The 12,399-nt window shown below is 38.1% G+C and overlaps 1 protein-coding gene across 1 annotated transcript; it reads left to right on the top strand.

Moving 5' to 3' along the window:
- The first annotated feature begins 5,632 nt into the window (after positions 1-5,632).
- On the top strand, positions 5,633-9,565 carry LOC117298958 (RING-box protein 2-like). The gene is made up of 3 exons (XM_033782347.1): positions 5,633-6,084; positions 7,024-7,071; positions 8,877-9,565. Exons 1-3 carry the CDS (start codon positions 5,877-5,879, stop codon positions 8,993-8,995), a joined length of 375 nt encoding a protein of 124 aa, XP_033638238.1. The 5' UTR covers positions 5,633-5,876; the 3' UTR covers positions 8,996-9,565.
- Positions 9,566-12,399: the final 2,834 nt, after the last annotated feature.

Below are 12,399 nucleotides of genomic sequence, written 5' to 3'. Positions count from 1 at the left end.
CCAACAAAGTGGGACATCAGCCGTGATGGCACCAGTTGTCCAAACAACACTCAACACATCTTTGTGTAACTAAGACGACACGCGGCATCAAGTTGTTTGATGAGTTTCAGTGAACTTTGGAAAGATCTCTTCCCCAAATAATGGATTCTAATTAAACAGGAACTGTCCATGATCACGTGACAGCGTTCCTATGACGGTACTTTCCCATCCATGAAATACATGACATGATATGACCATTGCCCAATTTCACAAAGTACATATATAAGCACAAAAATTCGTTAAGCAAAGAAAATTAATATTGCTTAACAGAAAACAGAGCCAAAATTGAATTATTTACATTGATGTGACTGGTGCCTCACTCTCAATTTTTGTTAGCAAAGAAATTTAGTCAAGCAGTATTTTTTTTTTTTTTACAGCTTCATAAAATTGGGCCAAAATATGAGTATCCAGACGCTAACTCGTTGGGGCCAACTTCATGTATAGAGCTGCTAAACGGTCGAGCGTGTGCTTAGGCCAATCAAAAAAGAACTACCAATTATCGTCCCCACCCGCATACTTCGATGACCAATTTAGCTCAAATGTTCACAGGTTTGTTACATTATGCTTATGTAGGATACACCGAGTGAGAACGCAAGACTGGTCATTACTAAACGTGTACCTTCCCTTTAAAGGAACACGTTGCCTTGGATCGGAAGAGTTGGTCTATAAAAAAGCGTTTGAAACCGTTTGTTATGAAATGTATATGGTTGGAAAGACGTTTTAAAAGTAGAATATAATGATCCACACAAGTATCACTCAAAATTGCACGGTTTTCATTTTACGTCGCGAATAAACACGGTCGGCCATTTATGGGAGTCTCCTTTTTGACTCCCATAAATGGCCGACCGTGTTTGTCGACGAAGTGAAACGAAAACCACGCAAGTTTGAGGCATATGTGTGTAGATCATTGTATTCTACTTTTACAACATCTTTCTAACCATATCAATTTTATAGCAAACGGTAACAAACGCTTTTCAAAGACCAACTCGACCGATCCAAGGCAACGTGTTCCTTTGATGTCTTGCTAAACCTGTGTGAAATACGCTTAAATGCTTAAGCAATTTTTTCTGCCACAGTTAGCAGAAAAATTTGCTTACCAATTAAGCAGCGCTATGAATTTGGGCCCCATAATGTCTTGACTGCATCAGTCATTAGACCGGACATAAGAACCCGGAGGTTCATAGGTTCAGTGTTATAAATGACTCACATACACATGGGTTGTGGTTGGATCATGAGTTGATCTACACATGGAGGAATAATGATCTACACCACCGGCCTCATCAGGAGGATGCAGGAGTTTGTGAAAGTCCAGTCTAGAAACAAACGCGGTGATAATCAGACATTTATGCCATGGTTTTCGAAGCTTTAGGCCCTAATGCAAATTCGACTTCATTTTCAATATGGATTTGTCTTTGTTTCGGTAGGAAGATATTGCTGCCACACTATTACACAAAATTCTCTCTTTTTGTGTATACACGATAAATTAAAACTTATCGTAGACGATACATGTACATCCAAATTTATCGTGTACGTAGCCTACGTACACATTTTCTACGCCACTCGACACGATCATAAATCCATCCATGGGATGGGGGGGTGGGGTGGGGTGGAAGGGGTACAATTTTCTTCCTCTATGGGAGGTTCGGCGGCAAAGTTTGACCATTGCTCTGTTAACGAAAATACTAACTTACTATGCTTATAATACCTGGATAAGTTCTAATCACTTTGATCCGTGAATGGTTTTCAGCAATTGAAAAAGCCCGCTGCCCCCCCCCCCCCCCGCCCAACCCAAACCGTGACGTCATTCAATGTTGTTGTTTGTTTTTTATCGCTGAAGGTCACGCGTGAGGTCAAATAAGCCCACTCATTAGTTTACCCAGACGTCTACTGTTTTAAAACACGCGCTATGTTGCATTTGGGTTCTGACTAAGTATAGAACAAGGAAAAACCTTGACGGAAAAAAATGACGAAACATTTACGTCTGCAAAATGAATATAATGCCAAGGCTCAACTCATCTGCTGTGTGATTGATTTTTCTTCAAAGCAAATTCTTTTTATATATTTTACCAAATGTTAGACTCTGACCCCGAAAACCACAAAGTCCGCGATTCCCAAAACCGATGAGTCTCAGGGTCAGACTTGGATTTAATATTAATGATAACAGTAAGTGTTTTCGCACATTTTTTATTTAATGTGTCGTTTTAAAGACCACAACATTTTTATTCGAAGAACCGGTTGTTGCAGACCACGTTAATTTGAGTCAACCGGAGTTTTTTTTCCAGCGGGACTGTTTACTCTACACGAGGGTTTTCCCATCAATAGCCCGGAGAAACCACTTGAAACTTGATCTGTTTAACTTTAGTAAACGTCGGCATTTTTTTTTTAAAGTCCAGGCAAAACGCCACCGGCATCCGTAAAAGAGTTTTAAACCCGGCTCTTTCTTCCTGCATGGGTGTTACTAACGAGTTCAATGAAATAAGAAGGATTTATCAATCAAAATTAAAAAGGTTACTTTAAAATGGTCTCGTGATAGGCTTTAAACTCCACATAATAATGAAGTTAAAGGAATTTGTCGTGTAATAGCCTTTTTTTTTACCAGATAGGTCTATAACCATGATCGTGAGGAGGTATAAATAACACATTATTCCTCTATGGCCTTACCATCGTTCATCGTTTATTTTGCTGGATTTTGAAGTTGATAACACTAAATTATTGCTGGATCTTGAAGTTGGATCCAGCAAAATAAACGCCGAAAGATGGTTAGGCTCAATAGAGGCATTGTTGTTGTTGTTGTTGTTGTTGTTGTTGTTTTAGTGTTTACTGTGTTTGGCTTTTTTTTAAAGACCATTTTTCCTTTCTTTGGAAACAATCATAATTGATCACATTTCCGCATGCTTGCCAGTTCAGTGTTGTAGTCGTGACAGTCTGAGACAAAGGGGTAGACTGCCAGGGGAGGGAAGGGGGTAAGTGGCTGGATGGAGACCAGCAAATGTCTCCTCTCCAGTGTGGGGCATCCAAAACATACATGAAGCAAAACGTAGCTCGAATTTGGTTTCCTAAAAAACGGGACCATTTAAACATTTTTAAATGTTTATTATAGGCCTAGAATAAATAGCGTCGTTCTTCAGCTGCTTTTGAATAGACTAAAATACTGCTTGACAATTTGTTATGCTAAGCAAAAATATAGTGGGGCACCAGTAACAACTTGTGATTTTTTTGCCCGTAACCTGTTTCTGCCTACAATACCTTTCGTGCTTAAAAAGTTGTTGTGCTTGGGTTTACGAAATTGGGCACAGGTTATAGCCCACCTTTTTGGTGGGAGTATTGTGTCATTCTTTCCCCATGGCGACTGTGATCAGTATACAATTGCTGCACGCTGTGACGGGGTCAATGGCGTTTGGTACACCCGAGGGGGGGGGGGGATGGCACCCGAGGGTGTACAAAACCCACGGACCCCTATCAAATCGTGCAACAATATGAGTATATTGGTAGATACGTGCACTATATAAGACTTCGATACTATATTATTATTATACCTTGGTAAATAATTGATTATTCCTCTTCTCGAAGTTCTGTTGTCAACTTCAAACCTTTATTTTCAACGAGTTTTTGTTGCACGCCACATGGTTGGTTCTCGACCACTCAAAACTTCACAGAGTTGTTACCGAGGCATCTAGAGTATTTGTTGCGATGACCAAAAAACGCCCAACAAAGTGGGACATCAGCCGTGATGGCACCAGTTGTCCAAACAACACTCAACACATCTTTGTGTAACTAAGACGTACACGCGGCATCAAGTTGTTTGATGAGTTTCAGTGAACTTTGGAAAGATCTCTTCCCCAAATAATGGATTATACTTAAACAGGAACTGTCCATGATGACGTGACAGCGTTCCTATGACGGTACTTTCCCATCCATGAAATACATGACATGATATGACCATTGCCCAATTTCACAAAGTACATATATAAGCACAAAAATTCGTTAAGCAAAGAAAATTAATATTGCTTAACAGAAAACAGAGCCAAAATTGAATTATTTACATTGATGTGACTGGTGCCTCACTCTCAATTTTTGTTAGCAAAGAAATTTTGTCAAGCAGTATTTTTTTTTTTTGACAGCTTCATAAAATTGGGCCAAAATATGAGTATCCAGACGCTAACTCGTTGGGGCCAACTTCATGTATAGAGCTGCTAAACGGTCGAGCGTGTGCTTAGGCCAATCAAAAAAGAACTACCAATTATCGTCCCCACCCGCATACTTCGATGACCAATTTAGCTCAAATGTTCACAGGTTTGTTACATTATGCTTATGTAGGATACACCGAGTGAGAACGCAAGACTGGTCATTACTAAACGTGTACCTTCCCTTTAAAGGAACACGTTGCCTTGGATCGGAAGAGTTGGTCTATAAAAAAGCGTTTGAAACCGTTTGTTATGAAATGTATATGGTTGGAAAGACGTTTTAAAAGTAGAATATAATGATCCACACAAGTATCACTCAAAATTGCACGGTTTTCATTTTACGTCGCGAATAAACACGGTCGGCCATTTATGGGAGTCTCCTTTTTGACTCCCATAAATGGCCGACCGTGTTTGTCGACGAAGTGAAACGAAAACCACGCAAGTTTGAGGCATATGTGTGTAGATCATTGTATTCTACTTTTACAACATCTTTCTAACCATATCAATTTTATAGCAAACGCTTTTCAAAGACCAACTCGACCGATCCAAGGCAACGTGTTCCTTTGATGTCTTGCTAAACCTGTGTGAAATACGCTTAAATGCTTAAGCAATTTTTTCTGCCACAGTTAGCAGAAAAATTTGCTTACCAATTAAGCAGCGCTATGAATTTGGGCCCCATAATGTCTTGACTGCATCCGTCATTAGACCGGACATAAGAACCCGGAGGTTCAAGGTTCAGTGTTATGACTCACATACACATGGGTTGTGGTTGGATCATGAGTTGATCTACACATGGAGGAATAATGATCTACACCACCGGCCTCATCAGGAGGATGCAGGAGTTTGTGAAAGTCCAGTCTAGAAACAAACGCGGTGATAATCAGACATTTATGCCATGGTTTTCGAAGCTTTAGGCCCTAATGCGAATTCGACTTCATTTTCAATATGGATTTGTCTTTGTTTCGGTAGGAAGATATTGCTGCCACACTATTACACAAAATTCTCTCTTTTTGTGTATACACGATAAATTAAAACTTATCGTAGACGATACATGTACATCCAAATTTATCGTGTACGTAGCCTACATACACATTTTCTACGCCACTCGACACGATCATAAATCCATCCATGGGATGGGGGGGGGTGGGGTGGGGTGGAAGGGGTACAATTTTCTTCCTCTATGGGAGGTTCGGCGGCAAAGTTTGACCATTGCTCTGTTAACGAAAATACTAACTTACTATGCTTATAATACCTGGATAAGTTCTAATCACTTTGATCCGTGAATGGTTTTCAGCAATTGAAAAAGCCCGCTGCCCCCCCCCCCCCCCCGCCCAACCCAAACCGTGACGTCATTCAATGTTGTTGTTTGTTTTTTATCGCTGAAGGTCACGCGTGAGGTCAAATAAGCCCACTCATTAGTTTACCCAGACGTCTACTGTTTTAAAACACGCGCTATGTTGCATTTGGGTTCTGACTAAGTATAGAACAAGGAAAAACCTTGACGGAAAAAAATGACGAAACATTTACGTCTGCAAAATGAATATAATGAAATATCAATGTTTGTTCTTTCCAAGAACTGTTAAACCACGTCAAAGAATGAGTGTGTTATCTAGTCTACATTTGTAAACAACCTATAATTATTGCTGGACATAAATGGCGGATTCAGAAGCAGTTATGAAAGACGAAACTTGTTCGACGATGTCGGGATCGACTCAGCAACCCGTTAAATCGGAATCTTCGTCGGTGTCGAAACAAGAGACAGAGTATAAACCTTTTACGTTGAAGAAATGGAACATTGTTGCTATGTGGAGTTGGGATGTAGAATGTGATACCTGTGCAATATGCAGAGTTCAAGTAATGGGTAAGATTTGGGAGTATATTTGGGAAGGAAAAGTTTCCGTATGGCGCCACCACTTTTTCATTCGATATGAAATAATATAGTATTTAATTTACCTCAATAAGATATCCCTTTTTGTAAAAATGAGTGAAAAGGTGGTGGCGCCATACGGAAAGTTATCCTTTGGGAATTATTAAAGAGAGACATGGAAACAGGAAATATTCTTTGAATTTGATCTTTAAAGTTTAATTTAAATGACTCAATAATTATCATTATATATTATATCAAATAAGGTTTATCGCGATTCAGAATGTTATGGGCATGATGTGTAGGAAGATGGGGCAGACTTGCTACAGCAGTGTTTGTTGTCATGTACAACTCGCGCACCCGTCGCCTATACTTTGTGTGGGTTCAACAGCGCCCGCTCTTGATATTTTGCTATTTGCGATAAACCTTATGAATGAGTTCTTTATAAACATATTGAATAAGTAAGTTCCGAGGGGGGGGGGGACATGGTTCCAGAGCTAAGCAGATTAGATGGCAAATAGCCCAATAAGTAGTGCCAATACGCTGGATTCAATTTCTTCTGCTTCTTGGCCCTAGCGATTATAGTTGTACATTGCATCAGAGAGTGGACAACTTTTCAATTAGAAACCCACAAATTGCCTAAATTTTCCCACAGTTGTCATTTTACCATTGTCAAATAATAAAATAAGAAGAATACATTAGAACAATTTTATGTAAGCTCTTTTTGGTGTAACTATTTTTTTGTAACTATCATAGGCACCATGCTAGTTAGTGATGCGCATCTGCAATGACAAACAGTATGACTTTGCTATTTGTAAGTCTTTAGTAAAGGTGGTAATTATCACACACTCGGCCACCCCTGCAGAACTTAGATCAGCTCTGTAAGATGTTTATAGTATCAATTCTAACTTGGATAGCTCTAATTTTGTTTTTCAGATGCTTGTTTACGTTGTCAGACGGAAAATAAACAAGAGGAATGTGTTGGTAAGTATTAAAAAAACAAATGGGTTAGAAAAAAAACTTGAAAAAAGTTTTCCAACCGGTCGAGTTGATCTTTGAAAAGCATTTCATAAAATGCATAAAACCCATAAAGTGCATAGGCCCACTGGGTAGAAAGATGTTGTAAAAGTAGAATACAATGATCCACTCAAACATGTCTCGAAATTGCACGGTTTTCCTTTTACCTCGTCGATTAACACGGTTGGCCATTTATGGGAGTCAAATAAAAAACTCCCATAAATGGCCGACCGTGTTAGTTCGCAAAGTAAAAGGAAAACCACGCAATTTTGAGTCAAATTTGTGTGGAATACATCTTTCCAACCATATGCATTTTATAACAAACGGTTTCAAACGCTTTTTATAGACCAACTCGTCCGATCCAAGGCAACATGTTCCTCACTGTTGGATAAACCCTCTTGCAAATGGTGCTATCGCTGAGTTGTGTGTACCGCTAAACAGCACCCAACTCAAAGCTATTGAAAGTCATCCTTTGAACTCAGTGAGAGGGCATTATTTAAAGGCAGTGGACACTATTGGTAATTACTCAAAATAATTATTAGCATAAAACCTTTCTTCATGACGAGTAATGGGGAGAGGTTGAGGGTATAAAACATTGTGAGAAAAGGCTCCCCCTGAAGTGCCATAGTTTTCGAGAAAGAAGTAATTTTCCACGAATTTGATTTCGAGACCTCGGATTTAGAACTTGAGGTCTCGAAATCAACCATCTAAAGGCACACAACTTCGTGTGACAAGGGTGTTTTTTCCTGTCATTATTATCTCGCAAGTTCGATGGCCGATTGAGCTCAAATTTTCACACGTTTGTTATTGTATGTATATGTTGAGATCCACCAACTGTGAAGGCTAGTCTTTGATAATTACCAATAGTGTCCACTGTCTTTAAGTTTGTGACAATGGGCTTTTGCATTCCTAAAACCGTTTCAGCTTCTTATGAGTATGCAGCACTGGTTTAAACAAAAGAAGGTACACAAACTCGTGTATTCATTCAAATCAACAGGGTTTATCCTTTAGAGATCATAAACCTTATCGCAAATACTCGGTGCGCGCATAATAGATGTGAAATGAGGTGCATGCTGGTCTAGCTAGCTATCAAATTTGATCACTAGCTAGACCAGCATGCACCTCATTCGACAGTTTGCGCTTGCGCAATGGTATTTGCAAAAAGGTTTATAGCGGCCACAAATGGTTAATATATACCCAAATGGCCTTAGCAGTTGCAATTGGCTGCAAGATCTGGGCCCAATTTCCCAATTTCATAGAGCTGCTAAGCACAAAAAATTTGCTGAGCATGAAATTGTTGCCTTGATAAAAACAAATTTCCACATGATTTTCAGGATAAGTAAACAATAGCTGAACACCAGTAATAAGCGATATGCAAGGAATGGAAATATGGTTGGTAATCCTGGTTTTTTTTTCAAGGAAGCATGCTAAGCAAATTTTCGTGCTTAGCAGCTCTATGAAATCGGGCCCTGTTCTTCCACTCAACCCAAAAGGTCAAAGTAAAGGTCATGACTGGATTTGACATTTTCAAATGTTTTCTATGTTAACATAGTATCTGTGTTTCTAAAACAAAACCTAAATTCTGTCTTGTATTATTATTTTTGGCTTAAGACTTTTACAAGAATGTTTTTCTCAATTTTTTGTTCAAGGTGTATAGTGATGATTATGCAAAAATTAATGGACTCTGAAGGTTCAAAGAGTTTGCTGATGGGTTTGTAGGGGCAGGCAACCCGTGGTAAATAACTCTAATTTTACCGTTTGTTTGTTTTCAGTCGTATGGGGCGAGTGCAACCATTCCTTCCATAATTGCTGTATGTCACTCTGGGTCAAACAGAACAACCGGTGCCCGCTTTGTCAACAGGAATGGATGGTTCAGAGAATAGGGAAATAGACACCAGGCTAAAGGAGAGTGATTGTATATTCCAGTGAGTCAGGATGCCAGACCCTCATTTGAACGTCACCAGCATTTTGAGAATGAGGCCATGAACAGGACACCAGTCAAGGTAGAAACTTTGGCCGAGTGTAAGTGTTATGTCTGATGTGATTGTACGGAACTGAATAGGGCACTACTCTAAATGGACCCTGACTAACTGCCACCTCTGCGATGACTGTAACTGAGCAGGACATCAGACAAGTGAAATTGCTCAAAACGGCACCCAGCAATGTCCGTACATAATAAACATTTCTCTGTATATTTTTAGAAATAAAACCCAAAGAGTGCTGTGTGACTCTGCTTTGAGGCAATTCGTGTGCTCTGCCATTCTAGCTGTATGGCAATTTCAGCTTGTCCCATCGGTTGATCTGGCTTACTTTAAAGACTCCATTGAAATAAATACAAAATTAATGTTGAAAAACTGGCTGTAGTGGGTGACTTTACATTGCTAGGTGTCGTGGCCGAGTGGATAAGAACACCGAACTCAAGCTCTGGTGCTTCTGTTCAGCAGAGTGTGGGTTTGAATCCCGGTCGTGACACTTGTGTCCCTGAGTAAGACACTTAACTATAATTGCTTCTCTCCGTACCTGTGAGGGCAGAGATGGTTCTTGTGATTGATTTAGCCGAGTAGCGCATATTAATGTTGCACAGGCTGCATACTCCCCACCAGGGAGCTGAGATGGTTTAAATGAGTGATTTAAGGCCCAGTGACCAGGGGTAATAATGTGCAGCGCTTTGGGACGCCCTCCAGGTGTGAAAAGCGCTATATAAAAACGGGTTATTATTATTATTAGGTGGCAGCATACTCGCCAGGTAGTTTTCATTATTTGCGTAGTTCTGAGCATGTGCACATTACCAACATCGATGGATTTGCTTTGTAAAAGCCCGGTTCATGCTTCCTGCGAATGCGAATGCGATACAAGTTTTTACGTCATAAATTCGCAATGACCAATTCAAAACAGCTGAACTGTGTTCAACTCCTCAAAAACATTCGCTGCGAACAAACAGCCATGTTACATCAAAATACGCTTCGCATTCGCAAGTATGAACCTGGCTTAAAGGCAGTGGACACTATTGGTAATTACTCAAAATAATTATTAGCATAAAACCTTTCTTGGTGACGAGTAATGGGGGAGAGGTTGATGGTATAAAACATTGTGAGAAACGGCTCCCTTTGAAGTGCCATAGTTTTTGAGAAAGAAGTAATTTTCTATGAATTTGATTTCAAGACCTCAGATTTAGAACTTGAGGTCTCGAAATCAACCATCTAAACGCACGCAATTTCGTGCGACAAGGGTGTTGTTTTCTTTCATTATTATCTGGCAACTTCGATGACCGATTGAGCTCAAATTTTCACAGGTTTGTTATTTTATGCATATGTTGAGATACACCAACTGTGAAGACTAGCCTTTGACAATTACCAACAGTGTCCACTGCCTTTAAGTCTACTGCCAGGTAGCATCCCAAAAATCCCCCAGTAACAAAAGTTGGGGTGCAAGTATCTACAGGTAGAGTTCCCATGAGTGGCAATATATCTTTTATCCAAACGATAAAATAATTTGTCTTGCCAACTTGACTTATCTTATGGCTTTAGTGTACTAACTAGGAGCATTCTCTGATTTTCGCAGAGGAATTTTTGGAAAATAAACAATAGAAGTAACATGAGTGTTACGCGGAAGGACCCCAAATTGCACCATATAAGTTTGTGTGGTTTGTTAGCTGAATCTTGTAGACTCCTTTAAAAACAATGGAACAATGCAAGGTTTTTATTTGTTCAAGTGTTGAGCTCAATTGTTTTTCCTTTCTTATTTGTTTTTTCTTATTTTTTCAAAATTTGACAAACTCAAGACATAATTTAGGCTTTATAGAAACTTAAAAGCTGTGATACTTTGATTGACATGTTCACTAAACTGAGCATTGCACTGCAGTGCTTACAGATTAATTAATCAAATTTGTTTATGTATTTCTGTGTAACTTGAGTGAAAGAACTTAAATGAAGTGAGAGCAAGTTAACAAATAAAGAATATAGAGTGTTTCCCAACTTATTTTGTAATTTTCTTTTAATTTGGTTACGACTTGAATAATACTGACCAATGGCAAGACTTAAGAAAGGCTCAACCCTTGCGATTTTTCATAAATTTTAGAGAAAAATTTGATAAAAATGCAAGGCTTAATTAAGCCTTTCGATTTTTTTTGTGCATTTTAGAGCAAAATATGCATTGTGCATTTTAGAGAAAAATTTGATAAAAATCAAGGCTTAAGCCTCATAACTTTTTTGTGCATTTTAGAGCAAACTTTGATAAAAATGCAAGGTTTAAGCCTTATAATTGTTTCATGCATTTTAGTGCAAAATTTGATAAAAATGCAAGGCTTAAGCCTTATGATTTTTTCGTGCATTTAAGAGCAAATTTTGATTAAAATTTAAACGTTTTTGTGTGCTTTTTAGAGAAAAATTTGATACAAATGCAAGGCCTTATAATTTTTGTGTGCATTTTAGAGCAAAATTTGATAAGAATGCAAGGCTTAAGCCTTATAATTTTTGTGTGCATTTTAGAGCAAAATTTGATAAAAATGCAAGGCTTAAGCCTTTTTTTTGTGCTTTTTAGAGAAAAATTTGATACAAATGCAAGGCCTTATATTTTTTTTTTGAGCATTTTAGAGCAAAATTTGACAAAAATGCAAGGCTTAAGCCTAATAATTTTGTTGTGCTTTTTAGAGCAAAATTTGATAAAAATGCAAGGTTTAAGCCTTATGATTTTTTTGTGCATTTTAGTGCAAAATTTGATAAAAATGCAAGGCTTAAGCCTTATGATTTTTTCGTGCATTTTAGAGCAAATTTTGATTAAAATTTAAACATTTTTGTGTGCTTTTTAGAGAAAAATTTGATACAAATGCAAGGCCTTATAATTTTTGTGTGCATTTTAGAGCAAAATTTGATAAGAATACAAGGCTTAAGCCTTATAATTCTTTTGTGCATTTTAGAGCAAAATTTGAGTTTTTCTTGCATTTTAGAACAAAATTTGTTAAAAATGCAAGGCTTAAGCCTTTTAATTTTTTCGTGCATTTTAGAGCAAAATTTGATAAAAATGCAAGGTTTAAGCCTAATAATTTTGTTGTGCTTTTTAGAGCAAAATTTGATAAAAATGCAAGGTTTAAGCCTTATGATTTTTTTGTGCATTTTAGTGCAAAATTTGATAAAAATGCAAGGCTTAAGCCTTATGATTTTTTCGTGCATTTTAGAGCAAATTTTGATTAAAATTTAAACATTTTTGTGTGCTTTTTAGAGAAAAATTTGATAGAAATGCAAGGCCTTATAATTTTTGTGTGCATTTTAGAGCAAAATTTGATAAGAATACAAGGCT

This window comes from Asterias rubens, chromosome 13 (assembly GCF_902459465.1).
Source record: "Asterias rubens chromosome 13, eAstRub1.3, whole genome shotgun sequence".
In the NCBI taxonomy this organism is placed as follows: domain Eukaryota; kingdom Metazoa; phylum Echinodermata; class Asteroidea; order Forcipulatida; family Asteriidae; genus Asterias; species Asterias rubens.
This window is presented reverse-complemented; position numbering and strand designations above follow the sequence as displayed.